General features: G+C 34.7%; 2 protein-coding genes across 2 annotated transcripts; both read right to left on the bottom strand.

The window, feature by feature from the left end:
• Nucleotides 1-6562: 6562 nt before the first annotated feature.
• LOC106615261 (adult cuticle protein 1) lies at nucleotides 6563-8253 on the bottom strand. Its single transcript, XM_014231400.3, has 2 exons — nucleotides 8134-8253; nucleotides 6563-7824 (listed from the first exon to the last, which is right to left on the bottom strand). The coding sequence occupies exons 1-2, from the start codon at nucleotides 8137-8139 to the stop codon at nucleotides 7363-7365; spliced, it is 468 nt and encodes a 155-aa protein (XP_014086875.1). The 5' UTR covers nucleotides 8140-8253; the 3' UTR covers nucleotides 6563-7362.
• A 2530-nt stretch (nucleotides 8254-10783) lies between these two features.
• On the bottom strand, nucleotides 10784-12456 carry LOC106615269 (adult cuticle protein 1). Its single transcript, XM_014231410.3, has 2 exons — nucleotides 12345-12456; nucleotides 10784-12014 (listed from the first exon to the last, which is right to left on the bottom strand). The coding sequence occupies exons 1-2, from the start codon at nucleotides 12348-12350 to the stop codon at nucleotides 11580-11582; spliced, it is 441 nt and encodes a 146-aa protein (XP_014086885.2). The 5' UTR covers nucleotides 12351-12456; the 3' UTR covers nucleotides 10784-11579.
• Between the last annotated feature and the right edge of the window lie 5176 nt (nucleotides 12457-17632).

Raw genomic sequence — 17632 nt, 5'->3', positions numbered from 1 at the left:
AATTTTTATTATAAAATATACATATATGAATTGAAAATTATTAAACAATTTATGCAATTTTATTATTTTTATACAACGGCTGAGGACAGTCCAACAGAAATTCCTTAAAATAACTAATTCCAAAACCAAAAATTTTCTATATGACTCAATGAGAGTCGAAATGCTTCAACCATAGATATATAAAAAAGAAGCCACATGGGTACTAATCAGCTGGTGACTAGTCCGACACCTATAACCAGCTTTATCCCTTGCTAGATGAATTTTGCGGCCGCCCAAATGCCGGTGATTGTCCAGCGCTTGTTTAGGTTACGTGAAGGCTAGCCGCGCGATACTAAATCGCAAGAAGGCAAGCGGGTTTCTACATGTCCTTAAAGGCAACTTTATTATTGTACTTAGGTTCCTCGGACTTACAAACTACAGCGATCATAATAAAGCTAGGGTCCTTTAAATCAATTGTTCAAAGTAATCGAAACACAGGGTAAGCAATCCATAACTAGTTTGGAACATACTATCAGCAAGCTCAGGTCTAATATCGCTACTCTGCTATCAGAGTGAATGCGCACTCAAGCGGGATGCATGGCAAAGCAGCCGATCTTCAGCTTTCTAAATGGGCGGGGCTTCTGATGAAAAACGCTGGTATGAAGCTTCACGACCGCAGACTTAGGGAAACTTCTGGCAATTTTTTTTTAATAAAAAATTCCAACTGGATTTCTTAAAAAATGTGTCATATTTTTTAGGCTAAAATATGGCAACACCATTTTTTCATCACATTATACTTTGCAAATATCTTAGAACCTTGAAAATTCTTTTTAAGAAGTCTCTAATACTTATAGACACACATATGTATAATCAAAATCATGCCATCTTAGTTAGCCTGACAAAGGCAACGAGTTAACTTCTATCTTAGCGAAACAAAATAATTCGAATTCCCAATCAATTGCATAATTCTGTGTATATCTGTGTTTAACCGACCAAAGCAATGCCCTTCGCTTTTAATTAACAAATACCAATAACAACCACAGATTACATACTTTTTTGATTTCCTCAGTAATTTTTGTACTAATTACAATTTTCGCTTGTCTTGCCATGAAATATTTTAACTCTGTAAGTGCTCTTAAACAATGCTTCACCGTTTCACACTTGTCTAACTGCATAATTTTATTCCTACAAGATTACGCATTTGTACTAATGGAGTAATTAAAATTACTTCACAAATTCAATTGTCCACATTAAGTAATATTTATGTGGTTGATCTATTAATAAATTTAATTTAAAATATGCTTCGAGCTAGTTTACATAGGAAATAAAATTGGAAATCGATAAATGTTGCAACGACTTACTCAAAAGGAATTTAAAAAAATATCTTATATAAAACTATATTGATTAAGTTTTTTATGTTTGTAATTGTAAAAATAACAAATTAACAACACTTATGCATATGTGTGAGTAATTTGCTTTATATATTATTAATATAAAAAACTTGCATGCCATAAAAATTTCTAGTACATATTCCAGGAATGTAACTAAAGTAACAGTTCTAGGTTGGAATTAAATCTGTACTGGTTCGTTCACTCAAATTTAATTATTTCAATAATCAGTCGAGAAAGGCCTTTTTTGAAAAGGCAGCTGGAGGCAGCCAGGGGTATTAATATACTCAAAAAAAAATTAAAATAAGAGTATACTTATGGCAACTGTTATTGAATGTCATAGAAAAACTAAACTTTCTGATTTTAGAAGAAGGTAAGACCTTTTATATTTCAAGATTAGAGAACAAAAACAAATATTATTCAAGAAAAACAATCAATTGTCGAAGCACCTTAGCGCCTCTGATTAATTGTCCATTTGCTTGGAAGTGCTTCGTGCGCGAACAACTTTTGTTGAATTCGTTTCATTTGGAAACAGCGTCTTGGTGTGGTCTACGACGTCGATTGAATTGACGATACCATCGGTAAAAACTGGTCTTTGATACAGCTTTATCGCCAAAAATTTAATTAAGTTCTTCGATGTACTGTTGCTGAGTTAAACCACGTGGAAAGTTGTAAAAAATAATTGCGCGAAAATGTTTGCGATTTAATACCATTTTTCCCAAGTACTCCATCACCCGCGCTCCAGCTGCTCGATGTGTGGCAATTTGCATTTTAGTTTTCCCACATTATTTTATAACCGGCAGCATTCTTGTACCCAGTTCTTGTAAATGCAAATAAAACTATGCTCTACAAATGGCATAATTCGTTTAAATTTATTGCGATGCAATTTTAAATCACACGTTACACACATTAATTAAAGAAGTGTAGCAAGTAGTCTAACCTTGATTACAACACTCGTTATGGATATGACTTTGGACTTTGTAGTGGTATTATTGTATTATTAAATCTTCAATACAATTATTTTTAAAGTGGTAATTAAATGAATACTTTACGATGATTGATAAATTATAACCTTCGCGGGGCGATTTGTAACACCTGCTACGATTAGAAGGGGTGCGAAAGTACAAGTGCGGCAAGAGGATACTAAGCACCACTCCTATTGTTCTACATATGTACATAAATATTTACGTAAGAGTGATGTGAAACTAAAATTAACAGTTGATGGTTATTAATTACTTGGTATTGCAAAAATGCATAAATAATTCCAGCGCGAGTACTTGATTGCTCCAAATCGATTCACGCTACATTTAATGCAATTGCTGCGAACAATTCGATTTTAGTACCTTATCGCTAAAGTAATAAAGTAATAAATGATTGAAATACTCGTATAGTTGCAGTTAAGTATAAGTGTGTATGTGTGAGAATTTTGAATTTTGTTGGACGATTAACAATTACTTAAAGTATAATACAGTTTACTTTACATACAAACACATGCAATTGCTACAAATAAATAACAGAAGTATCCATAACTAAAATGTTGCGGCATTTAAAGTGCTAATTATCATTGAACGATAAATATGTGTTAACATGCAGAACTAACCTAACACACACATACACACTCGTACGAATTTACATAAGTTTGCCAATTGTTATTTAAGCGGTTGCATTGTAGTTTGCGCGCACTTTTGGTTGCATGCCACCAAATAGATACATTATCTAAATATATGTATATTTGTATATACATATGTATGGGTTATATTAACAAACGGTTCAATTATACAGCACATCGTGTTGCCTTGGTTCTGTGTCATTGCGATCCACTCTGTGCCATGCTAATGTTGCACCACCTACTTGCGAGCGGCAACGACGCAGTCGCAACAAACAAAACGCATACAAAAGCCCAGTAGGAAGACACAGTCTAAACTATGAAGCTCCAAACTAGTGAAAATGCACAAATTTTTGTTAGTTCGTGGTAGATTAAAAAGTAAGTTGTAATGCTGTAAGAAATTAAGCAGTATTTTTCTATTCGTTTTCATCAAGATATCGACTAGGCTTTGGGAAGCAAATTTGAGGCAATAACACACTTCACAAATACAAAAGATTCCTTGCAAGAACTTGATTCAGATCGAGATTTAAAAAATTGAAGGATTAGTTCGCGTATATACAGACAGAAGGACCGTCCTACAGGTAGACGGACATGGCTAAATCGACTCAGCTCATCATGCTGATCATTTATATATTTATTTTATATGTTCTCCAACGTTTCCTTCTGGGCATTACAAACTTCGTGACAAATTTAACCCTAAACAGGATAAAATAAAAGAAGTCATACATGCCTACTAATAATATTGATTATTGCAATACAACTGGATCAATTTTACTCTATTGAATTGAAACGCCAAACTAGTCGGAATAAATAACAAAAATCGTAAAGCGTCAGGTTTATATAGTTTTTGTGAAAAAGAGGTTTAGAAAGAAATTCTAACTAAGTTAACGAATCAGTATATTTTTAATAAAATAACGGAAAATTTGAAGAAAAAACTGTTTTTGAGAATAGCTGTAACCGATTTGCCAATCCCAGCTTTCTTTTCTTAAAAATCTTGAATGTAATATTTTTTGACAAGAGAGCGACGCGCAGAGATAGTGAGCAGAGAAACGGCGAATCGAAGACAGCTAATATTAGATTTTTAACACATTTTTTTACTGTCCTTGGCTAAGGCAAAATTATTTTTTCTTCTCATTGAAATATTTGAAAACATCAATTGCGAAAGTGAAATAGGATGCAATAAATTAAGGTCTAGCCTTTCTGTCAGTCTGTTTGATAAGTTTGTATTCTTCGTTCGATACGCTACTCTGTAACGTTTGACGAATCGATGATGGCTCAAATAAATTCAACTAGATAGTTAGCGTTATACAAGTATATCAGTTTTCAACTGAAACTCGTGACCGTTTCATCGATTTAAATTTCGTAAAACATCAACAAATACCAAATGTTTGTATAGGAAAAAGACAGTTGGCCAACTAATTGGGATTGCTGTTGTTACTAGTTGTTCAGTCGTTTATACCTAATTGAATTTACTGCAGGGTATTCAACAATCAGCAACACACACTGCCTGTCCGTAGGATTTTTATCTCAATCGGCATATGCTCGCTGCCCTCGTCTCGTGATTGAAGGTGTTGGTTTCAATATTTTGCAATCGAAATGCGCAAAAAGTCAAATATTTTTGCAAATGTTGTCAATCTAGTTATATGTACTTGCGTTTTGTTGTAATTTTTTTGACTCTTATTAATTTATTTTTATTTTTAGTTTTTTTTTCTTTTCTTTCGTGTTTGATTATTGTTTCTGTGTACGAGTCAAACCAGAAGTGATTCATGTCCATTCGATGACAAAATTATTACATATATAAAAGGTTGTGCGTTTATCTGCAACTTGCTTTGCTATTTAGATATTTGCATTTTTGTTTTAAAATAATTTTTTTTTGCAGTTTTGTTAGCAGCTTTTGGTGTAAATTGCGATTTTGGGTTAATGGTCCAACTTTTTCCGCAATTTTTGCACACAATTAAAGCTTTATCTGCCGACGCCGAACAACTCTCTTCGCTGTGCACCGACCAATACGTGGGCGTAACATATTTATAAATATGTACATACATATGTTCATATGCATTTACATTTAGTTGCTGCTGAAGTGATTTACATTGCAATGGTTAATCGAACTTTGCGTTCCGTTGCATTTAGTGCGATTTCCTGAATTTTGATTCGCAAAAAAAACAATTGAAAATCAGACAGCAGTCTTAAATTGTTACAATACAAAACTGAAGTCTCTAATTTATGCTCTTTTTAATTATTTCAACTTTTCTTACAAAATATCTAACAAGAGTTTTTTCTAATAGCAAGAAAAAAATCTTAATGGACACTTTGCTTCCAGTGCATAACCCCACAAAGTCATTGTAGTATAATAGCTAATCAAAAAGTTAATCCCTAAGATTCCTTATTGCATCACGTTCTTATTATAAAAAGGGCTTGTTGGCGATAAGCTACAAATATTTCCAGACTTTATAATAAGAAGTAAAAATTCTAAAGAAAAATACTCCGAATTCGCCTTCGAACTAAAAAAGATCAGGTATTGTTGGTAAAAAGTATATATTTATAATTGCGAGATATAGGTCACTGACGCCATCTATTGGAAAGATAATATTTTTTTTTGTGCTAGACGTTTAATAGATTTTATTGGGTAACATTGAACAATATATTAGCTTCTAAACTTTTTATATTTGCCCTTTTATTTGTACCATAATATTTTATTTGCGAAATAAACATACTTTAGAAATATCCATAGAAATAGTTATGCAATAGTTGGTTCAAAGATCCAAAACAATATGTCCATACAATAAATCTACTAAAAAATAAAATCTTTAATTGAGAGTAGCAGTGAAGATAACCGACAGTACGGTGGGATATAGGTTCATTGCCTGCTTGAATAGTTCCAATTTTAGCTCAATCAAATGACCTCATCTTATAATATTCGTAGTATAATAATTTTAATAGTTGCTTCCATATTCCCGTAATCATTATGCACTGAAAAGAGTGAGAAGACTGACACACTGAGTCGATTTAGTCAGGTCCCCCAGATACCTCAGTTTTTGAGATAATGGTCTAAAATATTACATGCGTTCTTTTCTCCCTAAGAAGCTGCTTATTGGTCGAAATCGCCAAGATCAGACAACTATAGCATATAGCTGTCATACAAACTGACAGCTAAAACTCAAGTCCTTGTATGGCAAACTTTTTTATTGGACAAGATATATTGACAAAATTTTGCATAGCTTATTATTGAAGACATCACCACAATATCCGTACATATGTGCACATCTGCTAAATATAAATACCTTATAAACATCTTTTTATACCTTTGTTGCTATAAAAAAATGCTACTGTGCTTCGTGTAGCAGAAGTTAACTTTTTTTAGCTTTAAATTACTATAATAGGGTGGATGTGTTAGATTTGAGATGGTTAGTTTTTATACTCGAAGCTTTTCTATTGTTTCATAGTTAGCAAATAGTCGGTTGCAGTTATACAAACATATGAGTTTTTAACGAAATGAAATTGTATATTTTCTGCAGAAATAAGCAACACAAAAACATTAAACAAAGAATCAAAAATCTAAAGCCTAAAAGAAGTAAAAAGAGTAAAGCGATTATTTTTTAATTCTTTAATTATTTTTATTGATTTTTTTCTGCTTCTTTATGCAATATATTGATATGTTTTGTATAAGATTAAGAATAAAGGTGTAAAAATGAGGTGAAAGTAAAAGATTTCTCGTAAAACGAGAATAGCGAAAGATAGTTAGAAAGAAGAAGAAGATTTAGAAATACAGAGCGGTGAAAAGTTCTCAAAGTTGTTGTACGAAACTAGAATGAACATCATATATTATAGTGTTGTCGGTAAAAATATCAGTATCATTGTTGTTGTTATTGTTATCGCAGTTGTTGTAACGGATTTGTGCTTAAAATCCTTTCCTTCCTTAGCATGGCGTATCGGCAAACATTTACGACTACGAGTTTGCGCCAAATAAAGTGTAACATAGTGATTATGATAAGTAAATAACATGGAATATATGAGTGTACAAGGTACATAATATATCGTTTAATATAATAATTAAGAACATAGATATGCGTTAGACAGTGTGTGTGTGTGCGTCGCATATAAATGTCGGTAGGCGTGTCAGGGTGTGGATTGCAGTTGCGGATAACGGAACGCGGTATACATAACGGCGAATAGGTGAGCTCGGTGTCAATTATACATATTAGATCAGTGCGGTGGCATCTTCTTTCATTTGGCATCAATAAGTGCTGTCAAATTGTTTGTTGTGCTTATAGTTGGCAACGCGCTTCTATACTCCAGCATATATGCATAATGTGTGCGTGTGTGTGTGTATGTGAATGTCAGTTTTTACTAATTCTTTGTGAGGATCTTGTTGGTATGCGCATACTGAGTTTACCAAGTGCCAGGTGCTGGTGCCAAATTCAGAGAAGTCGCCGAGTTAATGTGTCCAGCCAAGGGAGCAGTATGAATAGCACCGCGTGTCTTTGCCACATACACACCCGAACCATGACCCAAGGCAAGTGGAGCAGCAATAGGTGCGGCAATTGGAGCAGCGATGGCAGCACCTAGAGGTCCTTGGCTGAGTGAGATGCCGGGGATGCCAGCGCGCAAACCGAGTCCGAGACCACCGAGTCCCAGGCCACCTAGTCCCAAGCCACCGAGTCCAATACCACCCAATGCGGAAACGGCAGCTGGTGCGCCCCATGCGGTAGGTCCTCCCCAACCACCTGCGGTAAGCAATGGACTAGGGTGCACTGCGGAGGTCACATACGACACGGCTGGTGCAATTTGTGCGGTCAGCAGAGAAGAGTGTACACCAGCGGCAAGAGCCAACATGACTACGGCAACAACGAACTGGAAAATATGAATAAATATTTATTATTACGGAGCAAAAATGTGTACAAATTTTTTCAAAAGCAAATAATTTGATAATATCGTTTTTTTTTAACATTTTAAACAATTTATTTTACACAAAAATTTCACATACACATATATTATTTATTTAAGCCATTTTTTCTAAAACACATCTTGTTAGCCCTTTATTTTGGGCTAGATTTTATTTAAATATTATTTATAGTTTTAAAAAAAGCACTTTTAAACACTACTATAAAAGCGTATAAACATATATACATCCTTAAGGCATCACAACTTAGTAAGTATTACCTTCATGCTTGCTGATTTAAATTTGAGAAGGATTTAAGAAGTGAAGAAAAGGATGTATTGTACTGCTACTGCACACACTCAAGAAGTGTTGACTTGATTCTGATTTCGAATACGAAATTATGCCAACTTTTATACTAAAAAATTCATTGAACTTCATATGCAGCGCCACTATAAATTAATTGCAGCAGCAATAAGTTCAATATGGGTGTGCAAAAAACTTATTCTGTAACACAACAATAATAACAATAGCAATAACAATATTCAATAGCCATGGCTGAGGTGTAAGCAGCGAAGAAACGCCGGGCGCCGGCTAAACTTTAAATTGTAACGAAACTTGTCTTGTTACACACTCAAAAAATGCTAGGAAAAAACTGTTGTGTAACAACAACAACGGCAACGTACTTAATAAAAATAACAATAACATTGGCATAAGCGGCCGCATAAACGCAAACAGAACTAGAGTAATATTTGGTGTTTGTTTTTTTGCACGCCTGCCGGCCACCACCCTGCCAACCACCTGTCCACACACACACACTACCGAAAATATATGTAATCTTTCACAGGCGGCCACCACCAGCGCCGCCATCAACTGGGTGAGCTGCATGGAAAATTGCCGAACCTCGAAACCACTCAACTCACTTTAACTCAATTGTGCTCGTCGGGACTGCACCGCACTACAATTTACTCTACAATCGTTATGGAAATATCTCAACAGCTGAATGTTGGCTCAACAAAGTATTATATTTGGAAGCCTTTTACATGCTCTGTTAGTACATATGTATATATAAATATGTGTGTGGTGTGTGTGGGCACGCTTTTGGCGTTACCCTGATGCATATCTTGCGCGGCAAGGCCCAAAAGAACGCTCCACAATTGCTGTATGTAATAGTGCAACCTGCGAATTTGGCGTTTGCTCGCAACAACAAACCGTCGATGTGTCAGTGCATCGTTCGTAAAATTGGCTTGCATTCGAATGCGCTGATGGACAACAGCCGTTGGCTATGCAAGATACCAAAACAAATACCGTCCGCTCCCTCGCAAACCTTCTCTACACTTAGCTGTGCGCCACCCAACAATATTATTGCGCAAATAGATGTAAACAATACGCGGCACTGAAATAAAATAAAAGCGCAGAGTATATCACAACAACAAAGTGGTGCATATGCATTAATATTAAGTAGTTGTTGTAATAATTAACTCAATGCATTTAAGCAAAGATTTCAATTTAGCGTTCGTTCTTTTCATGCACTAGTGAAAGGCTTAAGTCTCAATTAACTTTAGCATTATCAAGTTAAATGGTATTTTACTAGTATTTAACCTGAAAGAAGCTATTTATCAAGTGTTACCAAGACAACACTTTAGTGGACGATTTTTGGTGGCTTTTCGGTAACGTAGTCAATATAATCTTCCTCTTCTCCTCTTCTTGAATCTCTGAACACCTACATATACACAGAATAAAGTGATTTATATTGAAGCTTTTGAATTCACTATTTACTTATCTGTTCTGGGACTACTCGTATGGGGTTCTAAAGGTCTTGACTATGTACATTACTCAAATATACCGCTGACTCTCCGGAATCAGTATCTATATACAACTTTCTAAGAACCAAGTCCAAAACTTACAAGGACACTGCCACATCAATGAGATGGGTTGTTTAAGGAAACAGGTGCAACATAAGTTTTACTCAGAAAGAAACAATTTATTAAAAACACCAAGTTTGTACAACCCTGAAGCAAACATCGGAGGTACTTTAAGATATAAATAAATTATCAGCGAGACGAGCTGAATCGATTAAGCCATGTTCGTCTGTCTGTCTGTACATGCGCGAACTAGTTGCTCAGTTTTTGAGATATCAATCTAATACTTTGCTCACATCCTTTTCTTCAAAAAGCTGCTTATTTGTTGGAAACGGACACCTGTAGGATATAGCTACCATACGAATTGAAAGATCAAAGCTAAAAAATGGCCTTCACGAAATTTGGTATGGATTATTATTCAATCTCCGAACAAATTTTTAGGATCAGACCATTGTTACATATAGCTGCCATACACACTGACCAATAGAAATCAAATTCTTTTATAGAAACATTTTAGTTGTGAAGCACTTTTTTATATGTGAAGTTTGTAAGGATTTTGGTGCAAACGAAGTTAAGGTTTTTTTTTTTTAATTGTGCTATAGAGCTCAAAATTCTTCAGCAGGCATAGATCCAAAACAATCCCTTGTATGTACGTCTGACATGAGAACTTGAGATGTTCTTCTTAATTGACAGTATGACCGTTTCGAATAATTTGTCTGAATAACCTCGGCGTGGTGATCGTTTTAATGTCAAAGCTTAGCGCAGTGGTTATATCCGCAATAAATATATGAAAAGTATATTTGCTGCAAAATTTTTCACATATTTTTTCTCTACAACAGGATACCGTAATGTCCAACCAAGAACTGAAACATCTAACTATCGTCCTCTCTCTCTCTCTCTCTCTCTCTCTCTCTCTCGGTCCTCGCTATTCAGGGTATTAGTGGTGGTTTTAAATCAAGCAATCGTATCAAAAATAATTTTAAGCGAATTAAGAGAGTAACAGTGAATTCAGCTTGCAGATCCATCAAAAACTTTGAGCCCGACGGTGCATAAATACATACATAAGAATATCTTGACTTTATAAAAATCTTGCAAAATCTTTATTTAAACAAAAATATTCAACAATTTCAAATTGTTACACGATTAATATACATTTAAAATATACAACATATGGCATACATTTATGGTTAGTTTGTGGTATTTATATAAATGACTGGATAGATAGAACGGATTGATGTGGTTGGAGAAAATATACAGAAAATATATTTTGTCAAGTTTAAAAAAAATGGTTATGTAATGTAATAAGAACAACAACTTATAAAAGAAGAAAATTCAGAAAGGTCAAAGCTAGAAGAAGGCTTTACGTTTGTCATAAGTTCTCAAAATTATTGTACAAAAATAGACTGAAGATGCATTGGAGTTATAAAATATGATTTTGGATATTATATGCCTTAATGTCAACAAACGAATATCCATTCATCTATTTTTTTTTTTCGAAATTTGAAATTAATCTAAGCAATTAAAATGAACTATATGTATGTATATGTGTACTATGTACATATTATATTATTTATTATACATAAAAAATATAGATATGCCTTAAACATATGTTGCATAAAAATGTCGGTAAGTGCATTAGGATGTGGGTTGTGGGATATCGGAAACGAAACTACAGACACGGCGGAAATCTGTATCTCGCTCTAAAATATACATAATCAGTGTGTGCGGTGGCATCCTCCATTTGTCATCAATGTCGTCAAATTTGTATTAAATATAGCTGCTGACAGCATGCAACCATACATATTTTTGCTTGGGTTTATATATGAACGGATATGCGGTGATCTGAATGTAAAACATTATGAACCATGTTAGTGTGTTCCAGGAGCTGGTGCCAAGTTCAATGAAGTCGCCGAGTTGACGTGTCCAGCTAAGGGAGCAGTATGAATAGCACCGCGGGTCTTTGCCACATACACACCAGCACCATGGCCCAAAGCAAGAGGGGCAGCAATAGGTGCGGCAATTGGAGCAGCGATGGCAGCACCTACAGGTCCTTGGCTGAGTGAGATGCCGGGGATTCCACCATACAAACCGAGTCCAGCGCCACCCAATCCAGTTATGGCAGCTGATCCGCCCCACGCGGTAGGTCCTCCCCACGCGGAAGGTCCTCCCCAAGCACCCTGTGCTAGCAAAGGACCACCGCCCAAAGAAGAGGTCACATATGACACAGCTGGAGCAATTTGAGCGGTCAGCAGAGAAGAGTGTACACCAGCGGCAAGAGCCAACATGACTACGGCAACAACGAACTGGAAAAGAGTGAGGGATATAGATTAGCGGTTTTAAAGCATTTATGCTACTAAGTTATTTATTTAGTATTTTTATTTTCTAGTTATTTTTAAATTTTCTTTTTCTTTGTTTTTAATACTTTTCCATATCTTCAAAATTTTGAGAAAACTTTAAAGTGATTTAATAAAAACTTTTTTTTTTTAATTTTGGTTTATTAAAACTGTACTACTACTTAAGTTTAGAGATTAGTTTTTGTCATTTTAACGTTATATTTTTTTAATTATTTTCACAATTCTCAATTGCATCGATGTTCCTCGTAAATTCTGTGGCACTGTTTTACTATGTATTACCTTCATGTTTGCTGATTAAAGCGGAGAAGGAGTTGAGAAGTGAAGAAAAGGACTTGCTGTATCGCTACTAGACACACTCAAGAAGTGTTGACTTGATTCTGATTTCGAATACGAAATTATACCAACTTTTATACTAAAAAATTCGCTGAACTTCATATGCAGCGCCACTGTAAAATAATTGCAGCAACAACAAGTGCATTACATATAAATAAGAAGCAACAAAAAATAACTACAAAACATTAACAGTTAGCATTTAGCAGCAAGAGCGACAGGAGCACAAACGCCGGGCGTCGGCTAAACTTCAAATTGCAACGAAACTTGTCTTGTTACGTACTCAAAAAAAGCAACAACAATTCCATATAGCAAATGTGTGAGCGACCGCATAAATGCAATGGAAGTAGAGTAATATTTGGTGTTGGTGTTTTTGCACGCCCCTCAACCGCCACCCTGTCCAAACAGTCTGTTGTCTATACAAAAGCCAAAAATAACCTTTCACTGCCGGTTGCCTCTGCAGCCGCCACCAATACGAAATTCCGATCTCAGCCCACTCAAATCTACTCAACTCAGCTCAACGCTGCTCCAATGCAACGATACGTATGCACCAACATTTATGCATATATACCGGCTGTAATCGGTTTGAAAAAATCTCAATGGCCAAATGTAAACACCGGAATATATATTTATGTATTATTGCTAGTTTTGCAAAATGTTGCATTAGTGTTATGTGTTTAGTAGCATAGTCTAAAGAACCGCCAGAAATGTGCTGGAAACCGCCTGTCAGATTGTCATTTTGAATGCTCTCGTGCTAGACAGCTGCTTCAGCAATGCCACAAGAGCACTAGTGCCCGCCCCCTTTATTGTTGATGAGCATACTAATTGTATAATTAATATACGGATATGTACGCAGAAATTATGAATAACTTATAAGTTCAATTAAAAGTAAAATATGCCAAGCTTTTAATGAATTATAATATTTTAATGAAAAATGAAGCAAACCTAATAATTGTGTTCGAATGACATGTAAATTTCATAAGAACACATACGAACATGCATACATATTTCGGTATATATATGTATGCATACATGCATATATATATTTTACTCGCATATCGTCGGTCGTTGCAACCAAACGTAAATTCACTCAATATACTCACTCACCGATTTGACTTGCATGAGTGTACACATTCATACATCTGCATATCTATATTAAATATTAATATAAGTTGTTTTTGAATTACTTTTATGATTTTTTCGTGGCGCTTAAATCTCAATTAGCTTTGGCAGTTACAAAATAATGGTCGCGTGCTTACACTGAAACTGTGTCTTTGAGATAATGAAATAATTTATCATTCAGCGTAAAGCTGTTAAATTAAGAAAATGTATCTATTTAAAGCAGACTAAATAAGAAAAAAAAGTTAACTACGGCTGCACCAAAGCTATAATGCCCTTCACACGTGCATATTTTTATAGCTTTGAGAGGTATAAAAAGATATCTATTTATTTTGATCGTTCAGTTTGTATGGCAGCTGCATGCTATGGTGATCCGATCTGTATATAATATTATCTTTGCGGATTCTAGACAATAATTTATGCCAAATTTCGTGAAGATGTCTTGTCAAATCAAAAAGTTCTCGATGCAAGTGCTTGATTTCGATCATTTAGTTTGTATGGTGGATATAGCCTATAATTGTCGGATATCGGCGGTTCCGACGAATGATCAGCTTTTTGGGGTCAGAAGTACATGTGCAAAATTTCAGATCGATATTTCAAAAGCTGAGGGACTAATTCGCGTATATACAGACAGACGGACGGACATGCCTGAATGGACTCAACTTTTCTTTCTGATGATTTATATTGCTGATTATTTACCACAGATAGCACTACTTTATAGTGTCTCTGACGTTTATTTCTGAGTGTTAAAAGGAGGTATAAAAAAAACCATTTTCATAACTAAGAAGTGATTAGGTTTGAAAATCCAATTTGCTTGTTCCAGAAACCGAATAATTTTGATGTCGCCGATGATGGGCCTCACTCACGCGACTTTTTTCTAATACTTACATTTTTATATTTGTGATATCTTTCGAATGCATTTTACGAATCGAATAATTCAAAGAGTTATATACAGATATTGAATGAGTCTTGAATATGAAGTAAATAATTTTGGTACAATACAATATACGGTACAATACAATACAATGGTATAGTAAAAGAGATTTTACAGAGGCGACATTTTAATTATTATTTTTTTTAGAGTTAGAGTTAGACATATACTTGTACAGTGGCGACATTTTTTGTAGGTAATTATATGTTCTGCAAAGTCGTAGTACATTATTTTATTCTACAAGTATAATTAATAGTATTCACTGCGCGTTATGTATGTAAGTCATTTTTAGGTCATTGCTTTACCCCTTGGCTTACATTATTGTCATTTTAGTAAGTATTCCTAACTTTTTTGAGTTAGTTAAGTTAGAAATAACTTAACCTATAAGTGATCTTATATTATATATACAAAGTAATTTTACCGTGATTGTCCTAAAAATAAGACAGTTTATGTCAAATTACAAATTTGTATATCAAGCGGTGTATCCAACGCATTTTGAAAGACTCTTTAGGTACGATGTTACAAGCTGCAATACAAGTATGTGCCATAATCCATTCACACTGAACATATTTTTAGTGATAGCCGATCGGTAATTGTAGCAATTAAGATCATTATTAAGTAATTCTATAATATTATAGGATCATTAATTATTACTAAATGTTATCGGTACTATTTTAATAAATATGCAGAAAATAATTGCTAAGGTAGTCTAAAGTACTGCTACAAGGTATTTTCATGTACTATTCAAATACTTGTTATCGCTGACTTTTACAAGTGTAATTTGATAGCTCTACAACGTCATATATGAATATTTATCAGCTAGGCGTTCAAGTACAACAAACAAACTTAATTGCAAGACACTTGGGTAAGTCATGAAAATATTCTTAACAAAGGTCAGCCGCATTCACACATTGCTGAGATTCTGCTGTGGCTTAATCATCCATTTCTGCCCTTGTTATTCAAGCTTGGTGAAGGGGTTATACAAAATTCAATACATAGTTCAGCCAGCACGCCCACGTAAGTCTATTTAGCTCTCCTAAATGCTGGTCAAAGAGCATAAAGAATGGTAGAAGGGTGGTATACATAAATAAATAATACTTGGTCTACAAATCAAATTTTGACACAAATAAAAAATAACTAAAATGCGCCTTATAATTGCAAGGCTAATTATCTCAGTTAATTGTTTTGATCAACAGATAATCATAAGCAATTATACTGATTGTGGCGAGTTTGTCGACTTGATTTAACGACTCAAGTGCGATAAAGTAGTCAGAGGTGCTGTTGGCAGCCACTGGTGTATTTGCGGAATGACAGCACCACAACACTCACTTATAAATATCGATATTTCTAAAAAAAAAAATGCCAGAAACTATATTAAATGTCACATAGTTACATTGTCATGCATACATACATGTACATAGCTGCAACTGTATTCTGCATGCCAAAGTATGTTATGTAGAATGTGCAAAGTAATCGTAGGAAACAAAAGCGCAACTTTATTTTAATATTTTTACTCAATTCTCAATCTGCGCTAAATTATGTTGCTACAAGTTAATTTTCCATACAATTTGAATGCCCATATTTTTTTTGTATATTTTTCGTGCAACAAAACTTCACAGCACACCGTTATACATATGCTTTTAGCTTTTGGTTTGAAGGCGTTTAAAATATTGTTTGCGCATATATATTATTTCTTATCAGCGATGACTTTTTGTTGGTATGAGTAATTTGTTGCTGAATTAGTTTTTGTTTTTGTTCTGTTACTTTGTTTTTCGCTGTTGTTGAAAGGTTTTTGTCGTTGATTAGTTTGAAAAAAAAAACTAATATAAAATACAAATTCTTAGTAAATAACCTGTTTTGTTATGATATGATTATATGAAAACAGTTATTTAATGATTGTTACAATAATTGCTATGACGGACTATATTGCATACACTGATTTTATACGCTACTAAATAAGGTGGCATATATTTATTTCATTGGTTTAGAGATTTTTGATTTTGGGGTAAGTAGCATGTCGAACAGCTTACGAAAATGGTATTGTAAATGTTTTCATTTAATACTGCAGGAACATAATGACTTGTTGCAGTTGAAAATTGAAAACTTAAAACAAATTCGTTTTAATATATTATGAAAGCTCAGCCTCATTGTTAGGTTAGATCTCAGTTAGGTTACATAGCTAATCTCCCAAGAAGGTGTGGGGATCACACTTAGTCTTTTATATATAATCCTCTGCAACGCCATATAAAAACTCCTATAGTTGAATATTAAATCTACACCAAGCACCTTGACTCTATCACAAATCTGCTTAGACGTATTATTTATATTTCCGCTATTTCACCTGGATAGCTAAAAGTATGAGATCTGAGGTATTTTACGTTTGATATTGCAAAGGCGGGTCATTCAAAAAGGAAATGCTGAGATTAGACGAGATACACTTCTACCAAGCAGTTTTCGAAACTGGTCTCCGGTAGCGAAAGTTCCGCATAAGCCCCGCTCGAATTGTGGCCAGTTAGAACTCCTGATGAAAGCGGAGAGCTCCCTGGACTTCTTACGATTTACCCTGTGCTAGAAGGACTTTGCGTCGGCGTAATTTCTAGCAGCTGACCAGCGCTTGCCGTGCTCACTCATCCAGTAGTGAACAGCAAGAAGCCTGTTCGTGTTGTAGTCTAGACATCCATTCACTAGTCTCATGCTCACTGTAAGCTATGTAGTGCGTTAGACTAGTGAAGAAACAGCAAGAAGCCTGCGCAGCTACTACTCGTTCGCAATCCAGTGTAGGCACTAGTCTCGAGCATACAGTAAGATCAAGGCTAGTGTCACCACTCGACTAACGGAGTGAATAGCAACCAGTCTGAAGAGGACTGTGCTGCAGAGCAGTGGTTCTATTATTAGCTCCACAAATACTACACACTATGTAAGTAATTATATATGGATATTTATGCATGTACATTGGTAACATATATATACTATATTTTTTCAATATGTAATAAATAAGGTATTTAAGGTGTGCTTGCTACAAATAACGGTCAGTTGTCATTCACAAAAAAATGTAAATTTAAAGTACCAAATAATAGAGTTAACAGCACACCGCTCCACTTAGAAAACTATGAGTTTCTAGCAATAATATAATAATAAAGTCAGTTGCAATAGATAGTGTCACTAAAGCCATAGCAATTTCATTGGC

The sequence above is a fragment of the Bactrocera oleae genome, chromosome 3, assembly GCF_042242935.1.
Source record: "Bactrocera oleae isolate idBacOlea1 chromosome 3, idBacOlea1, whole genome shotgun sequence".
NCBI lineage: Eukaryota > Metazoa > Arthropoda > Insecta > Diptera > Tephritidae > Bactrocera > Bactrocera oleae.
Note: the sequence above shows the minus strand (reverse complement) of the source record. Positions and strands in the feature narration are given on the sequence as shown.